This window comes from Vigna unguiculata, chromosome 3 (genome assembly GCF_004118075.2).
Source record: "Vigna unguiculata cultivar IT97K-499-35 chromosome 3, ASM411807v1, whole genome shotgun sequence".
Taxonomy (NCBI): domain Eukaryota; kingdom Viridiplantae; phylum Streptophyta; class Magnoliopsida; order Fabales; family Fabaceae; genus Vigna; species Vigna unguiculata.
The window spans coordinates 55359321-55378822 of NC_040281.1; the positions used below are offsets into that span (position 1 = coordinate 55359321).

Genomic DNA, 19502 nt, shown 5'->3' on the forward strand with positions numbered 1-19502 from the left:
AATATATAAGTAAAAATGTAAATAGTAGATTTTGTAAAAATATAAAAGATATAACATGTGAAAAAATATAGAGTAAACTCTCTAAAAATATAAAGGATAAAGACTATGCAAAATTACGTAAAGTATATTCGTTCTAAATACAAACTAGTGTATGGACATATTGATCTAATGTGTATTGCTAAACTTGTAAAATTAGTATATCGACATATTCATCTAATATTTAACGCTAGACTCATATAATCATATATGGACACACTTATCTAATGTGTATGGAGAGACTCGTCTATTGTGTATTGTAAAACACGTGTAAACAAAGAATGGATAAAATTATTTAATGTGTATTAATAGACTGGTATATTATATGTATAAACAGACTCCCCTAATGGATATAATGTCTAATGTATATTGATAAGGTTATCTTATTAATGTATGTTATCGATAGAGTCATCAAATTCGTGTTTAGACAGACTCCTTTTAATGAGTATTCATAGACTTGTGTAATCAATGTATGAGATGTCTCGTTTAATGTTTCTTGCTATACTTGTTTATTGATTTTATGTACAAACTCGATTAATGAATATTGTTAGACTTGTTTAATCAATTCATCGACATACCCATTTTTTGTTATATTTGTTTTTTTGTTATATTTGTTTAACTAATGAATGAGTTTACTCATCTAATATTTTTTGCTATACTCATCCAATTCCTACATGGACATACTCATATAATTATATTACTATACTTGTCTAATGTATTTTGTTATACTAATCTAATCAGTATATGGACATATTGGGCTAACATGTATTGCAAGACCCATTTAATAACTTTTGTTATATTCATCTAATTAATGAATAAAACGATTCATCTAATGTTTTTTGTTATAATCATCCACTATTAAAAATTCTCATATTGCATGAGATTTTCTTGCAAATTTGTTAAAAAAAACTGCAAGAAAAGACTTTTTTCTGTTATTTTTGTTAAGAATCTTAATTGACATGTAATTCTTTTGTGTGTAATTATTTTCTACAAAATTATAAAATTTGTAAGTATTTCTTACAAAATTTGTTGTGAAAAGTGTTTTATACAAAATATTTTGCAAAAATAATGGCAACAATTTTTTGTAATTTCTTTTTTCATAACAAAATTTATAAGTATTTCTTTTGAAAAAAAATTCAACAAAATTGATAGGAAATATGTATTTTTTTAGTAGTGATCTAATTAGTATACAGATAGTTTTGTCCAATGTATACTACTGGACTTGTCTAATTTTTTTATAATCATTTTAATCAATGCATGAATATAAATTACCATGTGCATTGTTAAACTCATATATATTTTTTTTCTATACTCATCTAATGTGTGTTTCTAGACTCATCTCAATCAATGTATGTTTGATGTATGTTTTGAGACTCATTTAATAATAATATAAATACATAGTAATATTTTAAGATAATTAGTTTGTTAACTTTTATCTTTTGATTCGGTCTTACTAGAATTATAAGTTGTTATATTTTTTAAGTTTAAAATTGTAAAAAAAAACTAAAAATGCAGAATAAAAATTATAATTCGAGGAAGTCTGATTTTTTTATTACAAATATATTTTTATAGCTTTGAAATGAATTGTTGAGTAAAATACGCATCGTATATTATGTCGTGTAACTTTTTAAATATATTTTTTAAATCACTACACTCTTCATTAAAATATTATATGCGGTTATGATTGAGATCTTATATATTTAAGTTTTGTTTTATAAATATTTATAATCTTTCAAAAAAATAAGAATTTTTAGAATTTTTTAGTAAGAAGTAATATTAATATTATTTTGAAAAGGGATAAGTTAACCTTTTTAGCATGCTAATAAGGTGTCAAAATGAGTTTAAGTAGGTATTTAAATATATATATATATATATATATATATATATATATATATATATATATATATATATATATATACCGGTTTCCAAAAATAACATATTTTTATTTTTAGTTTAAATATAATTATTTAAAATATAAATTAGATAACTAATTTTAAGTTAAAATTAAAATAAAATTTTATAATAACTTTTAAGAAAAACGATTTAGTTGAGTTGCATTACAAAATATTAACTTTAAAAAATTGAACTTCAATTTCATTAGTTTAAATAAAAAATATAAATACATGAAATTAAATTCTAAATAATTTTTAATATTTAATATTTAATATTTAATATTATTTGTACTAATAAATTTATTGTTTAATTTAAAGAAAATTCAAATAACATCAACATGCTGGAAACTATAATAGTCATGTTCATTATTTGAAGTATTCATATATATATATATATATATATATATATATTATCAATTTTTCTCTTTAATTATCTTTTATTTATTAGTCAACTAAAGTTTTCCTTCTCCAAAAACGTGTTGATGAATACTTAAGATAAAAGTAAAAAATATTTTAAGCGTTGATTTTTTTAATAAAAGTAGAATTTAAAATACATTAATTTATAATATAATTAAGATTTGATTATGGCTATTTAGATTTATAATCGACGGAAGAGATGTGAATAAAGTAAGAGAGAGTTTGAAAAAGCAAAGGAGCGCGTAAATCTTAAGCCGCGATGTAGTTGGTGCTTTCTCCACATAACTGAATAATGTAATGCCAGGGGCATTTATATGGCGTGAGATTGAAGCCAATTGTGCGTGATTTTCAAGTCCAAACCCCTCTCATAGCAAACTTTATAAGCATCAACATTCCCCTCCTAACTCCATCTCACACACATCACCCTCTCCTTCTCTAACGTTATTCAGTCATCATGGTATCGAGAGTTTGCATGCTTCATTTTCATCTTCGTCTTCCTTCTATATATCTTTAACCTTCTTACTTTTCTCTTCTGTATATACACAGGCTTTGCCACAGCATCAACCGGTTGATTATCCCAGTTTCAAGCTCGTCATCGTCGGCGATGGAGGAACCGGTCATATTTCCCTCTCTGCAATCTCATCAATCACTTATTTTTCTATATAAATTGGTTTTTCAAATGAAACTTAACATACATGTGTTGGTTATGCAGGGAAAACCACTTTTGTGAAGAGACACATAACTGGGGAGTTTGAGAAGAAATATGAACGTAATAATAATTCTTTCCCTTTTTCTGCTCTTCTTTAACTTTTTACCATGCCTAACATTTCTTTTTTGGATGTTTATTTTATTTTACAATAGCAACCATCGGCGTGGAGGTTCATCCACTAGACTTTCACACCAACTGTGGAAGAATTCGCTTTTACTGCTGGGACACTGCTGGCCAAGAAAAATTTGGTGGTCTCAGAGATGGTTACTAGTAAGTTTAAACAACGCTCCATGGGATGCGCTTCTTTGATCTCAATCCTCATTTATTTCCATCCAATTTCAATTCGTAATTATTAATTTCATGATTCATAATTGTTTAAACATTTTCTTGTGTTTATTATAACGTTATCTTCTAACTTCAACCACCTAGTACTTTTAATATTCTTATAAGCGAGCATATAGAAAGTAATAGTATGGATATATGAAAATTTTACCAGATCGCTATTACAATATATATTAACTCATGTACTGAAATGTGAAAGAACAGAGGAAAATGGAATAGTAGAAAATTGTTTGACAGGTTTATATAATTGTGTTGAGGGTTTCTGATGTTATTAGTCAATTCCGAATTGTGTTCTTTTATTTTGTTTTCCTAGCATGTAACCTTCAGCGTGTTCTAAGTTCTAACCCTGTTCAATAGTTGTTAAGTTATTTGGCTTCATTGCTAACAGAACATTCCTACATTTTGTTTATAAATTTATTGGAAGATTGTTTTGATTTCCTAATGAAAACCTTTGAATTATGTGTAGCATTCATGGTCAGTGTGCGATCATTATGTTCGATGTAACGGCTCGCTTGACGTACAAGAATGTTCCTACATGGCACAGAGATCTCTGTCGGTGAGCTGAGTATATTTTTCACAAATAGCTTTGGCGTTGCAATGTGTTTCTATGTTGAGTATGTCACTCTTTCTTGTTAATCATCCATAGGGTGTGTGAGAACATACCTATTGTTCTCTGCGGAAACAAGGTTGATGTGAAGAATAGACAGGTTAAAGCAAAGCAGGTTACATTTCACAGGAAGAAGAATCTGCAGTACTATGAGATATCTGCAAAGAGTAACTACAATTTCGAAAAGCCCTTTTTATACCTCGCCAAAAAACTTGCAGGGTACGTAACAGAATGGTTGATTGTTGTTTATTTTATTGTTAATACGTCAATCTCACGAAATTATTGGGTTTGTGATTCCAGGGATGCTGGTCTTCATTTTGTGGAGATGCCTGCTCTTGCTCCACCAGACGTAGTCATTGATCTAGTTACACAACAATTGTAAGAAAACTTGATGTGTTATATGAATGATTTATTCACATTAGGCAGTTGTGCCTCACTCTAGTTATTTTTTCTTTGGTTGATTCAATCTCATATGCAATACAGGAATGAAGAAGAGCTAGCTAGGGCGGCTGCTCAGCCTCTTCCAGATGACGATGATGAAACGTTTGACTAAAGTTTTAGGCTTTCCAGAAAATAGCTGATGAAAAAGAATGATATTTCCTCTGGTTTGATGCATTGCAACCTTGGGGGCAGTTTCATGAAATAGAAAGCAGGAGTAAGGGTGGGGATCTGTTTAGCAGAGGCATAAATAAGCAGTAGTTCTTAGTTCTGTTCCTGCTGTTACGCTATGGATTATAGTAATGAATTGCCTTCTTCTGTCTTTAAACTTTGGAGTGATATAGATTCCATTTCCTAATTTTTAGCTCAATGTTCCGTGGATGAAAGGGAGTATTAGACCTCATTAACCACCGCAGCGCAACAGTTAACTAGTATACAATTAAGTGTTAAATGTTTAATTGCGATGGAATATGAATCCACGAATTACCGTCGAATGATGTTATCTCAATTTTAAAAAATTTCAATCACCCAGTTTAATGCCAAACTTTGAGGTTCTATGTATTCAAGGTCATAAGAACAAACAACATCAGATTTAATGGTTTATCAGTGCCAATCTTTTTGTATGCATATCATTGAGATCCTATTAGATTTTCCATTTTTACTATGATTGATTCAGTGCTTTCCCTAATTACTGTAATTAGCCTACCTGTTATTATATCTGTAACAAATCTGTAGTTATGTCTTAAAAATATTTAGCGATGATTTGAATAAATCTAAGTCTACCATCTGTAAATTTGGTGTAAATATATATTTGATCTATACAGCAAGGAAAAGGCAATATTTGCATTTCAAATTCTTCTGTACATATTAAAAAGATTAGTTGTGGTTCATGAAGTCAAGGTTAAGACTGCAAAACTAAGATCAGAACGAGTTCCAGAGAAAGTTGATGACAATATAGCGAAAGAAGAAGGGAAATTTTGAAAACTTCTGTTGTTCAGATGGGTAAAGACACTATGGTGATTCACTCCTTTTCAGTCATGTTGCACACGACTTGCAGTTCTGATGTAAGGGCATAGTTTATCGTTTTACAATGCTTAAGGGACATTTCTGATGATTTGATGCTTAACATTTAATAATACTCGCTAACTTTTACTTTAAAAGTAAAATCTAACCTGAATTCTATAAACTTATTTTTAACATGACTCACAAAAGTTTAGAAAATAGATTTTAAATTTTAAGAAACCTTAGTGGTACGTGGTGACTGGTATAAGAACTTGTACGAAATTTATAACAGCTCATTTTGTCCAATGATGTTCTCAAGTAGCTCAACTTTAACAATCTAACTACGTAAGTAACCAATTGGAGATACCCTTAGAGGGATGCAAACGTACACTGCAAATAATTACTGCTGGTTACACGTAAAAAGAAAAAAAGAACAAACTGAAGAGAAATATCTGGTTAGTCTTAACCAAACAGGCAGCGAACAGTTTCTTATGTCTCACATGAAAGCAACAGGCGCCTAACCGTTGCAGCATGTAATTTGAAACATTCCAGTTGTAGGATGTTTCACTTGGTTTGGTTGTTGAAGGAGAAAAAGGTGACGTGTATATTTAATTTTCGATGGTACGGCAGCACCTTGCATTCTGTGTTGAAATGTGTTTTCCTGCAGCTTGGTAATAAGTAGTAAACCCTTGATACAAGGCAATAAATGATGTGTTAGATTAGGGTAGCAGTGTTTCGGTGGTTACTGGTAAGTAATGATTGGAAAAGAGTTGATTTTTATTAGGTGTTGGGATGAAAAGCTAGAAATCTGATAATACATTGAACCTTGAGTAATAGAATAATAGGGGTGTTGATTGAAGTAGAAGAAGGGTTTCCTTGTTAGTTAACTAGGTACGACCGTTTAGGTTGTTTGGTGAAAAGCAGGGCTGAAGTGGGAAATCCCATTTATGAGTGTAGCACATGGTCAATAAATTTGTGGCTTATCAGAGTCACGTGAATCTGAAGAGCGTAACACGAATTAGCACATGAGCGATGGCACCACAGCACACAGAGGAGAAAACACAAGACAACAGAGGTCACTATATATGATTATTATGCAGTAGTAGTTTCATGAAGACACACACAGAGAAACTTGGCAATTGCCATGTCTCCATAAGTTGTTACCTGGTGCAAGGTAGGCGTGCCCTAATGGGCCAAAGATGTTGATGGCTCCCTCCCTCACGTCCGAAGCTGAGGGTGTTGAGCTCCATTTGCCACAGGAGTTGTCCCTTTCCTTGTCGGTTCTAACCCACACCTACAGTCCCATTTTGCCATTACTACTCTACATACTGTAGTCACACTATGTGGCCACTAAGCAGGGGTAGGAACCCACCGGTGGGGCATGTGAAAGCTGGTCTTGACCATTGCCACCAGCAGCAGCAGCAGCATGTCTAAGAATGAATGTGAGTGAGTGTGGTGATAATAGAGAATTTTGACCAGTGTCCAAATTTTCAGGAGCTGGTTAGTGGTTACCTCTTACAACTTGTTAACTAGGCCCCAATGTAAAATTCATCTTTAAAAGGCAGAGTCAGAAGGGTGGCTTTCGATGTCGGTTGAGTGGTCGAAGTTGGGCTAGCTAGGGCCTATTTAGTTGTTATCTATTCCTCTTTCTATCTATCTATCTATCTATCTATCTCATATTCATATCATCATATATCACTCCCAGGCCCTTACTATTTCTCATTCCATTTTTCCCTTTGGTTTTGGAACTCATCTTTTCTCTTGCTGTTCCTGAACGGGGCTCACTTTCCCATGTGGCCCATCCTGTCTTCCATCCTTTTTTCTCACTGCCTATTCTTTTCTCTCCTGTTAATGCTCTCCATATGCACCTGTTCTCTGTGTCTCCTAGTTTTCTTCACTATCATGCATTTTCATCACCATTAAATACTATCCCCATCACTTATATCCTTACAGCTGCCCACCTTAATCCTCAAATCATCAATTCTCTTCAAATCAATTAATGTATGTCTACCCTTTTTATAATACCATGCATGCATGTATCTATATTCATTCCACTCTATATATTAACATTCAACGTATCCAATCAGATCTCAATTAGTCTAAACACTGGTAGGTGAGGATGAGGGATTATTTTAGGGAATAGGAACATGAGTGGTGTAAAAACTTAATAATGTTCTCTGAATTGATTATGGATAGACGTAACATAAGATCCTGGTTAAGTTGCCATAAATTTGCCTGTTAATGATAAATGTAAAACAGCAGGAGTCCCACGTTTACCCTAACCCCCAACATGAGAGGAAAGCTATAAGTGGGAAAACTGGAATGAGGAGCAATAGAATAGTAATAAGAATGTGACTTATCATCACATGGGCTATGAAGTGAGGATACATATTTACAACAAATATATATGGGGAGCCCCTCATGGGTAGGGTAGGGAGAATGGTAAAGGGAGAAATAAGACTGATTATAGCTTATTTTCATGTAAATCTGTAACAGGACATGTTCTGCAAAGGAACCATGTGCTTACACATAAACGGTAGGGGCATCAATAGGAGGATAGGTAGCAAGTGTCACTGTCTATGCCATATGCACCTAGTGGTGATGGGAATTAGAGAGTAGGGGAAACCTGAATTTATTGCCACTTCATTTTTTGCCTCTCACTCTCACTCTCTCTCTCAGCCTCGTTTTGATGATTTCGATTCTCTTCCTCTAGTACTTTTCACTTTCATATCACTTCAAAACTCATCTCCCTGTACTCTTCTAATATCATCTCAAATACACACTCATTATTGCTCCGCTTTATTTATGTTCTATCTATATTAACAGATAATCAAGTGCAGTCTGAGTTCAACTTTTGTATTAATTCAAAACTCAAATTACAAGTCATATGTTGTTTTGTATGTCCTTATCCAAACACAGACTGTCATTTAAGGGAATAACGAAACCAAACAACCCATGAAGGATACTTTTCCTGCCCCTTTATTAATTACATTATGCCACTCGAGAATGGAAAAAAAGGTAGAAGATTCCACTGTCAAAAGTTGAGGGCTGAAAGTTAGTTGTTACAAGCTAGAATTCAATTCATAAAGGTTAGCCACCAAAAATTGAAATTGGAAATATCAGTCAAATCTGCTCCTCGTTTTTTTAGCATTAACGTGCGTCACATAATTCAACTCCACCTTTTCTTTTAATATTTCAACGTAGAGTTTTGAATTCGTCACCATTAATTATGTTAAGACTACTTCACACAGTTTTAATCCTCCTACCTGATGGTCAAATCTCATAAACTACTTTTTTGAAATTTATTTCATATATGTTAAGTCTAAAAGGGTTTGAGACAGAAAAAAATGAGAAACAAAACTGAATAGGATTATTTGAAAATGAAAAGGATAATTCAAAGCTCACATATATTAAGATTTGACGAGATTACATATCCACTTTATGCATATAAATTCAGTATATATACTGTTATAAGGGTTAAATAACTATGAGTTCCATATATTTAAAACAGTATTGTGTATGTTTTTGCTGTTTAAAATGTCTAACCATCCATTGAAGACAATTTATCACGATAATTTATTTTGTCCAAGTGCCATTGAAAGTTTTTTTTTTTTTTTTTTTGTTAACAGTGTATTGGAAGTTACGAGACTTCAAACTAGACAAGCTATCAAGAATTTATCCTTTACAATACCCAGCCATCGAAAATATTATTTTCAAAGAGTTAATATCAAATATGACTTTAATGAATAACTTGAAGTAGTTTCCTTTTATTTGTGGTAGAGTAACTCCTCAAGATTGTTTTTTTTTTTTTTTGAAGATTTTCGTTTTCACAAATAGTAAAGTTTACTTCGATTATTATCGAATGGCATTTTTTTCTTTCTCATATATAGGTCAACTTCAAACTCTAAATTAGTCAATAAGAGAAAGGAAAATAAATGGTATAATAAGGGACGAAATTTAGGTGCAACTTTAAAAAAAACAGTTTAGTTGTAAACAAAACTAAGTTTTGTCTTTATATTGACAGGAATTTTATTTAACTTTCATTAAGTTTATCACACGTGAACTTGTCAATTTGAACACACGTAAGTTAAGGTTAAAAAAGTTCACAAGACTAAAATGTTCACATAAAGAAAAATTCATATGACTAAAACAATCTCAAAAGTTTCATAGGTGAGGACCAACCCACGGGTTAGTCTATGTGAATTGGTCTAAGATTAAGATAGATAGTATTGGATTAGACTTGTGTTGAGTCGACTTTATCCTTGATGCAAGCCAACTCAACTATACCATTCAGGTTGGGCCAATTCACATTGATTCTCGATCCAAGTTGACTTGGATAGACCTTTAGACAAGATGACTTGACTCAACCTTCGTCCTGTGTTTGGTTTAACCAGATGACTTGGTTTATATCGTGTTTGACATTCATCTTGGCCCGTTCGATTTGACCTTTGACTCGAGTCCTACTCGACCTTTATCATGGCTTGACTTGACTTGGTCATACTTTGAACTTCAATTTGGACAAATTTAGTTTAAATTTTGATCTGGACAAACTTAGGTCAACTTTGAAGTTAGGATGAATCTTTTCTATCTTTGACCCATGATGAAATATTTAGGAATTAATTAAAATCTTATTGTTGGACCAAATCCACTTTGATTCTAACTCTAATCCACTTTAAGAGGAGGCTTTGGGAGTTTGGAATATGATTTTGGCCCTCTTATTTGGTGGTTCTATAAAAGAAAACTTATTTATAAGTGGGTTAAGATTGACCTATAAATTATGAATCAAATTGATACCTATAGGTTGTTGAGGATTACTTAATAGAAGAATAAAAAACAATATTTTCAAGTACAAATCAGAGCATAAAATTTAAATTAAAATATACAAGAAATTTAAAATGGTTTCACACCTTAAGACCTACCTCTATAAATCTTTAACATGTATTTTTTTTTTTGGAAAAAACGGTAAAGTACAATTTTCTTTTTTTGCAAAAATTGCAATATTTCTCGTGGAGCAAACCGTCTCTTAAAATTTTTTTGAAAAAATTGTTTTACAATTTCTTTGTTAAAAAACTTTGTACAATTTTTCTCGTAAACTCTCAACAAAAATTGCAAATTCTTACACAACTGCTCTGGTCTCTGTGACGACAACTCAACTACCCATACCCAATGTATATAAAAGAGAATTGTGGTAACAACTAAGAAATCCATTCTTTTATACTTCAAATATTTATTTTATTTCAATATGACTCCATGAATAACAAACGCTGAAAAAGTCTTGAAATAAATAATAGACACTGAAAATAGTATAGTAACTTTTTTCATTATTACTTTATTTTTTGTATATTCTGACAAAACTAGTATTTTTACTAAATTATCTTCTTTCTTAAACAACACTGGTTGGAGCCGAAGTGCAAACATTATTTTATAAGACAAATTCATGAGTTGAAATTAAATTCTTAAATAATATGATAATTTTATTGTAGTTATATTTAAAGGAAATTGATATCGTAATAGGATAAAATTGAATAAAGGATAAGTGAGGTGGATTTGGGGTGAAGAGAATGCAGAAGCTTGAGGATTGTGGTGTAGGGGGGGCCTGATTGAACATTGGAAATGGAGAAATCCTGATGATGCATTGTAAAAATCCATTGACATATAAAAGAGTACAATATTATTGATTCAATTCAATCATTTAATTTTTAGAGTCCAGTTTGTCCTTTTGCGGCATAAAATCCTTCGTTGCATCAACTCAGGTCAGGTTTGTCCAGTTCCACAGTTTGCTCATAACTTGTTTGTTTCTTTGCCACGCATCTTTACCATTTTGACCTATCACAGATAGTTAGGAATTCAAGGAATTCAAGTGTGAGTCTAAGTCTCATATTGACCAGAAATGAGAAAGTAAAGCACTATATAAAAATAAAGACCCATTACCTTAAAGTTTTGGGTTGAGAGTGATGTCAGTGTCTTATGAAGTTAGACTCAGATCTCATTGGTGTTGTTCTCCCCAGTGAAACCCCCTCTGTAAAACCTGACAAGTGATATCAAAACCAATGATTACCAATATAGTTGAAGGGACTCACCCTTAAAAAAAAGATTGTTAGGAATCCAAGTATGACTCCTCTGTAAAACCTGACTCAGATATCTATCATTCTGAAAAGAAAATATCAAATTTGATCAGAAATTGTTGCAACAGAATAAACAATGGTAGATACTGGTATGAAAGAGGGTAAATATGGAAATGAAAGGGGTCCAAAGAAAGAAAAAAAGGTATTGAAGTCACATGGTCCCAAAATGTAATAGTATATAGTATTTTGATGGCATCCACAGGGAGAGAGAGAGAGAGAAAGTACAACAGAGGAGTGCAGAGTGAGGTTTGTTTTGGAGTGCACAAAGATAACAACCTCTGGCAGTAGAAGTGATATATGAGAATCACAGACAGAAGGCAAAAATCCGTACTATGAATGGTAGCATATTTGTGCAGATAATGTAGACAGACCAATAATATAATAATAGTGGTGTGATGTATTGTATATTTCGACTCATCTTAACCCTCGTGAATCGAGGGGCAGTGTTTGCACTTTTTCAGTTAAAAACAGTTATCTGTGGTGACCAACTTTACTTTTTCTCCACCATCCCCAAGATTTTATTTCTTCGCACCAAGCAATACAGTAATTTATTCAACTTCTTCATATGCATGTCTGCTTTTATGCACAAATGAAGAAGCTGAACACCAAGTACTACGTTTTATGCTGTGTGTTTTGTCCCATTAAAACCATCCTTGTCCACTTATGTCTCTTCCCAATGCCCCCTCATCCTATGTTTAACATTTACTTTTTTTTTTCTTTCTTTATTCCATTAATTAACCCCTTCCTTCTTTCCTTTAACTATGGTAAATAAAGTTAGTCTATACAAATCTTATCGTTTCCGTAGGTTTGCTTGCTTCATCATTTTGCGGATCATGGCTTTTAACCTACTCTCACTAATTTATGATTATTTAATTTAAATGTATGACGCTTTTGTTTTTATATTCTTTGCTTTTAACTTTTCATTTTTTGGATTTTTATCGGGCCCACTCATTTTATTTATTTTTTAAAATTTGTATTTCATGACTTTTATATTTAAGGCTGTTTCTTTTTTTGTCGATCCTCGTTTTACTCATTTATTTGTTAATACATGATTTTTTTTTCAACAAAAAAATCTAGTTTAGATGACTTTTTTAAATATATAAAATAAACGTCAATTAATATGTTGCAGTCGAATAATTAATATAAAGTTACAAAGACGTAGAAGCTTAATTAAAAGAACATTTGGAATGTTATGATTTTATTTTTCATCTTTCATGAACTTTTTTATTTAATGAATTTTTATAAATAGTTTTGTAAAAGGGTTAGAATACCTCAAATACTCTACTATTAATATATTTTTTGATGATAAAAAAAATGTATTGTTTTGAATTAGAAGGGTATACTGAAACCTTTGAGTTTGATAAGAAAGTTGAATTTGATATATTGTAGTTATATTGATTAGATGAATATTTACAAGTGATTGTATTGTTGATATTAAATTATATAGGTAATATTGAAAAGAATGTTTTGTGTAAATGTTTACGTTGATGATTGGGCAAGGTTTATATAACCCTTTGATATTATATTTGTGTGGAAAAATTTAGCAAAGATTATATAAAATGATAAATTTCTATTTTTGTGAATAAATTGAATATTTGTTTTGACTTGAATTAAAGTAGATATATTTTTGAGATAGACCGGTGGATAAATATTTTCTTTTTTTGTCAAATAAGATAAAAATTTATCTTAGATAAATTGTTTTTAGTAATATCACTCGAGTCATATATAAATGATGATTTTAATGTTTATGACATAACATTATTTTTTAAGCCATCGTTTGGTGATTAAATGATAGAGTTTTTTGTTCAAGTGAGGAAGATATTGATTTAATTCTCTCCTCATTGAGATTTTATATGTTTAAACACTCATTTGCACATTCAAGTTATGAAAAGAGTGTGTCGATTCTCTCATGCAAGGGTCAAATTATTTTTTTCTTCTCCAAAGATATATCGCTCAAATGTAATTGAATTAATATTCAAGTTTGACATGTCCTACCATTTAAGGGATGGAAAAATAACCTATACTAATTTTTTTTCTCCCCTCAGGAATGTCACTTGAGCAACATAAGACACACCTCTCGAATTTAAAAAGCTATATACAATGAATTTAAATATTTAATTGAGATAAAGATGTGTAATAATGAATGAGTATGACATTCTTGATTGAATGTGTTATGTTATGTGGTGTGGAGAAAGCTCCTTAATAAAAGAGATATGTTGACTTAACTCATTGTTTAAATAATATATCAAATTATTGAAGGAGGTTGTTGTATTAAGTTTTCTTAAGCATGTATAATGAACTACCTTGATTGTATCGGGGCTATTATCGTAATAGAAGATTTTGACATAAGTTAGATATTGGTCTTTGGTAAAATTTACGTTATATATATATATATATATATATATATATATATATATATATATATATATATATATATATATATATATATATATATATATATATATATATATATATATATATATAATATTATACTCTTCTCACTTCAATTACTTTATTATTTTTATTATAATTTTAGATATGTAATCATTTATACATATATGATAATATAGTTGAAATTTCATTATATATTACACACCTAAATTATTAAAAATAAAATCAGCCAAATTTCATTCAGCTCGTTTTGTTTGTCTTAAATACATACATTATGTTAGGAATAGTCCAAGTCTGAGTCAAAAAGTCCCACATTGGATATAATAGACAAAGTTAAACACTATATAAGAATAAAAACTCATAACACCATTATCTTAAGATTTTGGGTTAAAGTGATGTGAAATGTTTTATATGTGTAAGACTAATGTCATATAACCATGTGGAACCACAGTCTCTAAATAACTATAACCATAATCCATATATAACAAAAACATATGAAATAATATATAACCCAACCCATTCTAATGTCAGTCTGATATGAACAAAGACATAAGAATTGTTTAGACAATGTTTTCTATAAATGTTTTTAAATAAAGAAGAAATAAAATAAATTAATATTTTTTATAAATTCAAATTAACTTATAGACAAGTAATTGGTTTTTTAAATAATTAGTAAATTAAATATGTTTTTACAAAGAATTAATAAATAATATAACATATTTAAAACATTTTATTTGGGTTGTCTATATGTGCATAAATATATACACGTACGTGACTCAATAGTTGACATTTTCCCCATTTGTTTAGTTGTTTAAAATAATTGTATTTTATGCATGAATGATAATTTATTTATTTTATAGATTCTATTAAAAGTAAAATTGATTTATTATTTGGTTATAATTTTTTTTATGAATAGGGTAGAAGCAAAAATTGTTTAATTACGTTTAGAGCTGTCAAAATGGATTGGAATCCGCAAGTCAATTCGGCTCACGACGGATTTCGGTCGGGTTGGGTTGAAAGTTTTTTATAAATTTCAATATGAGTTGATTTTTGACCTAACTCACCTAGAACCCGGCTCACCCTTGTTGAACCTGTGGTGAACCGGGTTGGCTTACCAACCTGCAAATAAAGGGTCACACAAGTGTTTCTTGTTAAGTTGAGCTTTGTATTTAGGTCAGGTTAGGTTATTTTTTTTAGTCAACACATATATAATTTGTATTTTTATGATTTTAGTTTATATTTGAATTGTATTGAAGTTTATTTAGATTTTAATTAGAATTATAATTTAGTTTTGACTGAAAAAAATAAAAAAATAATTTTTTTTAATTAAGTGAATCCGTGAGTCAACTCGTTTAACTCACCAATCCATGGTGGACCAGACCGGGTTTCATTTTTTTTGGCTCGTTAATAAGTGAGTTGAGTTGGATTGACTCACTAATCAACCCCTAATGAGTCGAACCAGGCCGAACCGAATTATCCGTTTTGACAGCTTTAATTACAATTATATCAGTCACTTTTATATTAACAAATATGGGTTATATTTAGCAAAACTATTTCAGTCTAAAAAGGAATATTTTTCAGTTGAAAGTTATTAGCTAAAAATCTTATCCCGGCTTATCAAATTATAAATGTTTAGTAAAATTAACTATTAGAATAATTTATAAGTGTAATTTAAAATATACATTGTAAGATTACAGAGAATGGACTGACCTTTACTTCATATATGGTAACTAAAATAAGTTATCCACAATTTCAATTTTGTTTTTCAAAGTTGCTTACAAATTTAAAAATAATAAAAACTTTTTTTTTTCAAATACTGATTGTTTCAAGAAACTTAGGATTGGGAGTGGGTGAACAATGAAGGGAAAGTTATGAAGTCGTGTTTGGTGTTGATTTGTTTTGATGTTTTAAAGTAATATTCTAACTAAACTTTTTTTCCGAGCCTTGTTTGGACGTTGAAAAGAAAAATGTGAGGATCTGACAAGAACAAAGAGAGTATTTTAATGCTAAAAATACAGTGCATTGGTAACATATGATTTGAAAGATGTAGACTTTTTCATATGTATTACCAATTTGTAAGGCATGCGCAACCGCATGCTACTCATCGTGAAATAGAACTTCAACCTTTTCCCAATTGACCCTTCAAATAAGTGCGCATTTTCTAAACACCAAATATTGCCATTCCTCTCATCATCATTACTCACCAAAGTTCATGAATTTCATTTGGCCATTGAATTTGGATTCTTCGTCCTTGTCTTTTCTAGATGTCAACAAAACCAAATAGTGAGGTTGACGCAACAAGTAATTTTTATGGAATCACAAGAATAAAGACGAATCAAGTATAAGGGGCAGAGATTTGGTACCAAATCCCTCCACTAACTCTCTAGTTATACCTTGTTTAATTATTTTTAGTTTATAAAAAAATTGTCTATGTGTAAATTCAGTATCGTATCACGTATCAATGTCAATAATACGTGTTACTTCATGGTTGTATCATTGTCTTTTTTTCAATTAGATCCTTATATTTGTTATTTTGATTTAATTCAATATTTTTTTAAATGAAACAATTTTATTTCTCTCCAAATTTAGATCAATTTTTTTTGGTATAAATATTATACTGATACTTTTATTACAATTGATATTTTTATTAAATATTTCTAGAATTCACTTACAAATTATTAGATTTAATTATCATATGAATATAATTCTCATATTCAATTATTAAATAGAATATAATTATTAAAATATTTTTTAATATAATTATTATATGTTTTAGAGAAAATGTTAATTTTAGAAATATTAGTATAATTAGAATGTAATTATTAGATTTATGTTTGATTTTTACTACTTGTAAGAATTTTGGTTGGTTTAAAAATAATTCAACAAGTATTTATAATTAAATGTAAGACTTTATAATTCAATTTTGTAAATATTTAATAAAAATATCAATTTTCATAAAAATATTAGTATTAAATTGATATAAAAGACAATAACATGTCAAGAAAATGTAAGGTCATCAGGTTAAAAGAATTATATTCATTTATTTATAAAGTTTTGAAAGTGAAATATATCAAAATTTCAGATATAATGAATTCTAATTTTATGTCAAAATTCAAGAATTAAAAATATATTTAACTCTTTAATTATATAATAATAATAATAATATATTTAGTAAAATTAATTAGTTGTTAAACTAGCCACAAAAATAAAATTTATATAATTATTATAATTTTTCCCATGATAAAATACTTATTAAAAGTAAAATAAAAAATGTATTAACTTTTACAGTTAAAATAATATGATTAAATATGCTAAAAGTATTTAAAAATTAAAAATAACTAAAACCGTTTGTCTTTTTTCCTCAACTGTTATTTATATTTTAAATTGAAATATTTAAATAATTTAATATTAAAAATATAATACTTAAAAAATTAAATTATACTAAAATATTAATGATAAATATAGTAAATAAAAATAAACTAGTAGCTAGAAACTCAATAGTTTTTAGAAACACTTAACATTTAATTATAAGTTTTTAATTTCCCCTGAATTTTATAATGCACTCCATGAACTCAAGTAAAAAGACCAGGGAGATTATTTTCTAAAACTTCAATTTTGTGCCATGTACATGTACTCGGTATGGTTGAAGTTTTGATCTTTAACAAATTGGTTAATATTCTCCGTTTTAAATAAAATATTTTTTATATATTACTTGTGAATATATACATTACGAGTACATTAAAGTAATTCACTAAAATTACATTCATCAAACAATGGAATTAAGAAAAAAAACTTAAAATTTTATTCAATAATTCATTACATGCTATGTTTAAGCAATGTGTGAAAAATGTGAATAAATAATAATAGATAAGGAAAACATGACTATTTATGAAGAGAAAATCTATAATTAACGAAAAAAGTGATTTTATTTATTTAGTAAAATTTGATTAATTTCTATCATTACCTCTTTTTATCAAGTTTAAATTTTTTTCATTATAAGCTAACCATTTTTTTTTTAATTTGTAAAATGACCTGACTCTTATATTAAAAATATCAATTACTGATATATTTATCGACAAATTTTGAAAAAAGAAATTCTGTTGACAAATATATCAACTAAAATATCAATTAATAATAAAAATTATAATATATAGAGAAAATTTATCAAAAGGTCCGTTGTAGATAAATTTTTTTGTTAATTAAAATTTGATTGACGGATGAAAATTGTTGATAAAAATGAAAATTATAAAATTCGATAAATTTTATTTTATTACCACATTTGTTTTCTTTGACAAAATTATGTCTATAGTTGATAAATTCTTCTAGTATCAATTAGTATGAATTTTTTGTGTGTATAGACCAGTACATAACTTATGGTTCGTAACAAATAATGAATAATTAAGTGTCAACAGATGAATCTGTAGTTGATATTAGATAGTTGATAATGACATTTTTTTTAATAAAAAGAAACTCTAAATTAATATCTTTAGAACACTACTATTAAATTAATATTTAATTATAATTTAATTATTTAGTTATAGAAAAATTAAGCTTCAAATAAAAATTTATAAAGTGTAGATTTTACAAGGAATTACCGTTTAAACAACACTTGTGAAATCTAATTCAGTTTTTTTGGACATAAATTCTTATTATACATTTAATTTCTACTAATAGAACAAAGCGCAGTCTTTGTATGTTGAAAATTTATACGAATGTTGAAAAATAAAAAAATGATTATAAGCTAGTGACACAAAGTTGAAAAAAGATTTCAGGTAAAGAATTTACTTTAAGCTAGCAATCTGAACTTTTAGAACAAAGTCTAAAAAATATGATAAGATTAGACATGAAAGGTTGGATTTAAATTATGGTTTAATGATGGTATTGATGTGTAACTGAGAATGTTAAGAATGATTGGAAAAGTATTAATGATTGAGAGAAGAGAATTGGAAAATGAGAGTGAAAGAAAGGGTTTCCTATTTTGTGGAATCTGGCTTAGGAACATAAATTGATTGTGGAATGAAAGTGATGAGGCAGGTCTAAGCCGTTGAGTTCTGTTATAAATTTGTAGGACCCATGAGGGGCACATGGCCCCAAGATGTCTTGGGTGTATTAGGACAACATTAGGGACGGGTGCCTTTGCGTGGGTACCCCAGTGTTGGGTCAACTACAGCATATTTCCCCACCTAATGCACACAAGGATACCCTAACCTAGACACCCTTGTTCCCATGTGCACAAATTTAAGAGCAACATTCCAAAACGACAACCTCCTTTGTGCTTTGCTTTCTCTTCCCCTCACTTTCTCATAACACCCATCATCTTATTTTTCCACATTAAGGAACATGGTAACAACAACCCTAAATTACCCGAATTAATATAAATTTATTATTTATCACTAAGTAACACATTCCCCTCATCAATTGAGATTACCTTTTTTATGGTAAGTTATTTGGATTAGACAGCATCCATGTGGAATGACAACATGTTGACTTTTATTTGAAGGGTAAACTTATAAATAAACAAATTTGTATTTATGTATTTGATT

General features: G+C 29.3%; 1 protein-coding gene across 1 annotated transcript; it reads left to right on the top strand.

Moving 5' to 3' along the window:
- Positions 1 to 2621: 2621 nt before the first annotated feature.
- LOC114175818 (GTP-binding nuclear protein Ran-3-like) lies at positions 2622 to 4935 on the top strand. The gene is made up of 8 exons (XM_028060634.1): positions 2622 to 2802; positions 2892 to 2961; positions 3058 to 3114; positions 3207 to 3324; positions 3863 to 3952; positions 4043 to 4222; positions 4304 to 4381; positions 4487 to 4935. Exons 1-8 carry the CDS (start codon positions 2800 to 2802, stop codon positions 4554 to 4556), a joined length of 666 nt encoding a protein of 221 aa, XP_027916435.1. The 5' UTR covers positions 2622 to 2799; the 3' UTR covers positions 4557 to 4935.
- Positions 4936 to 19502: the final 14567 nt, after the last annotated feature.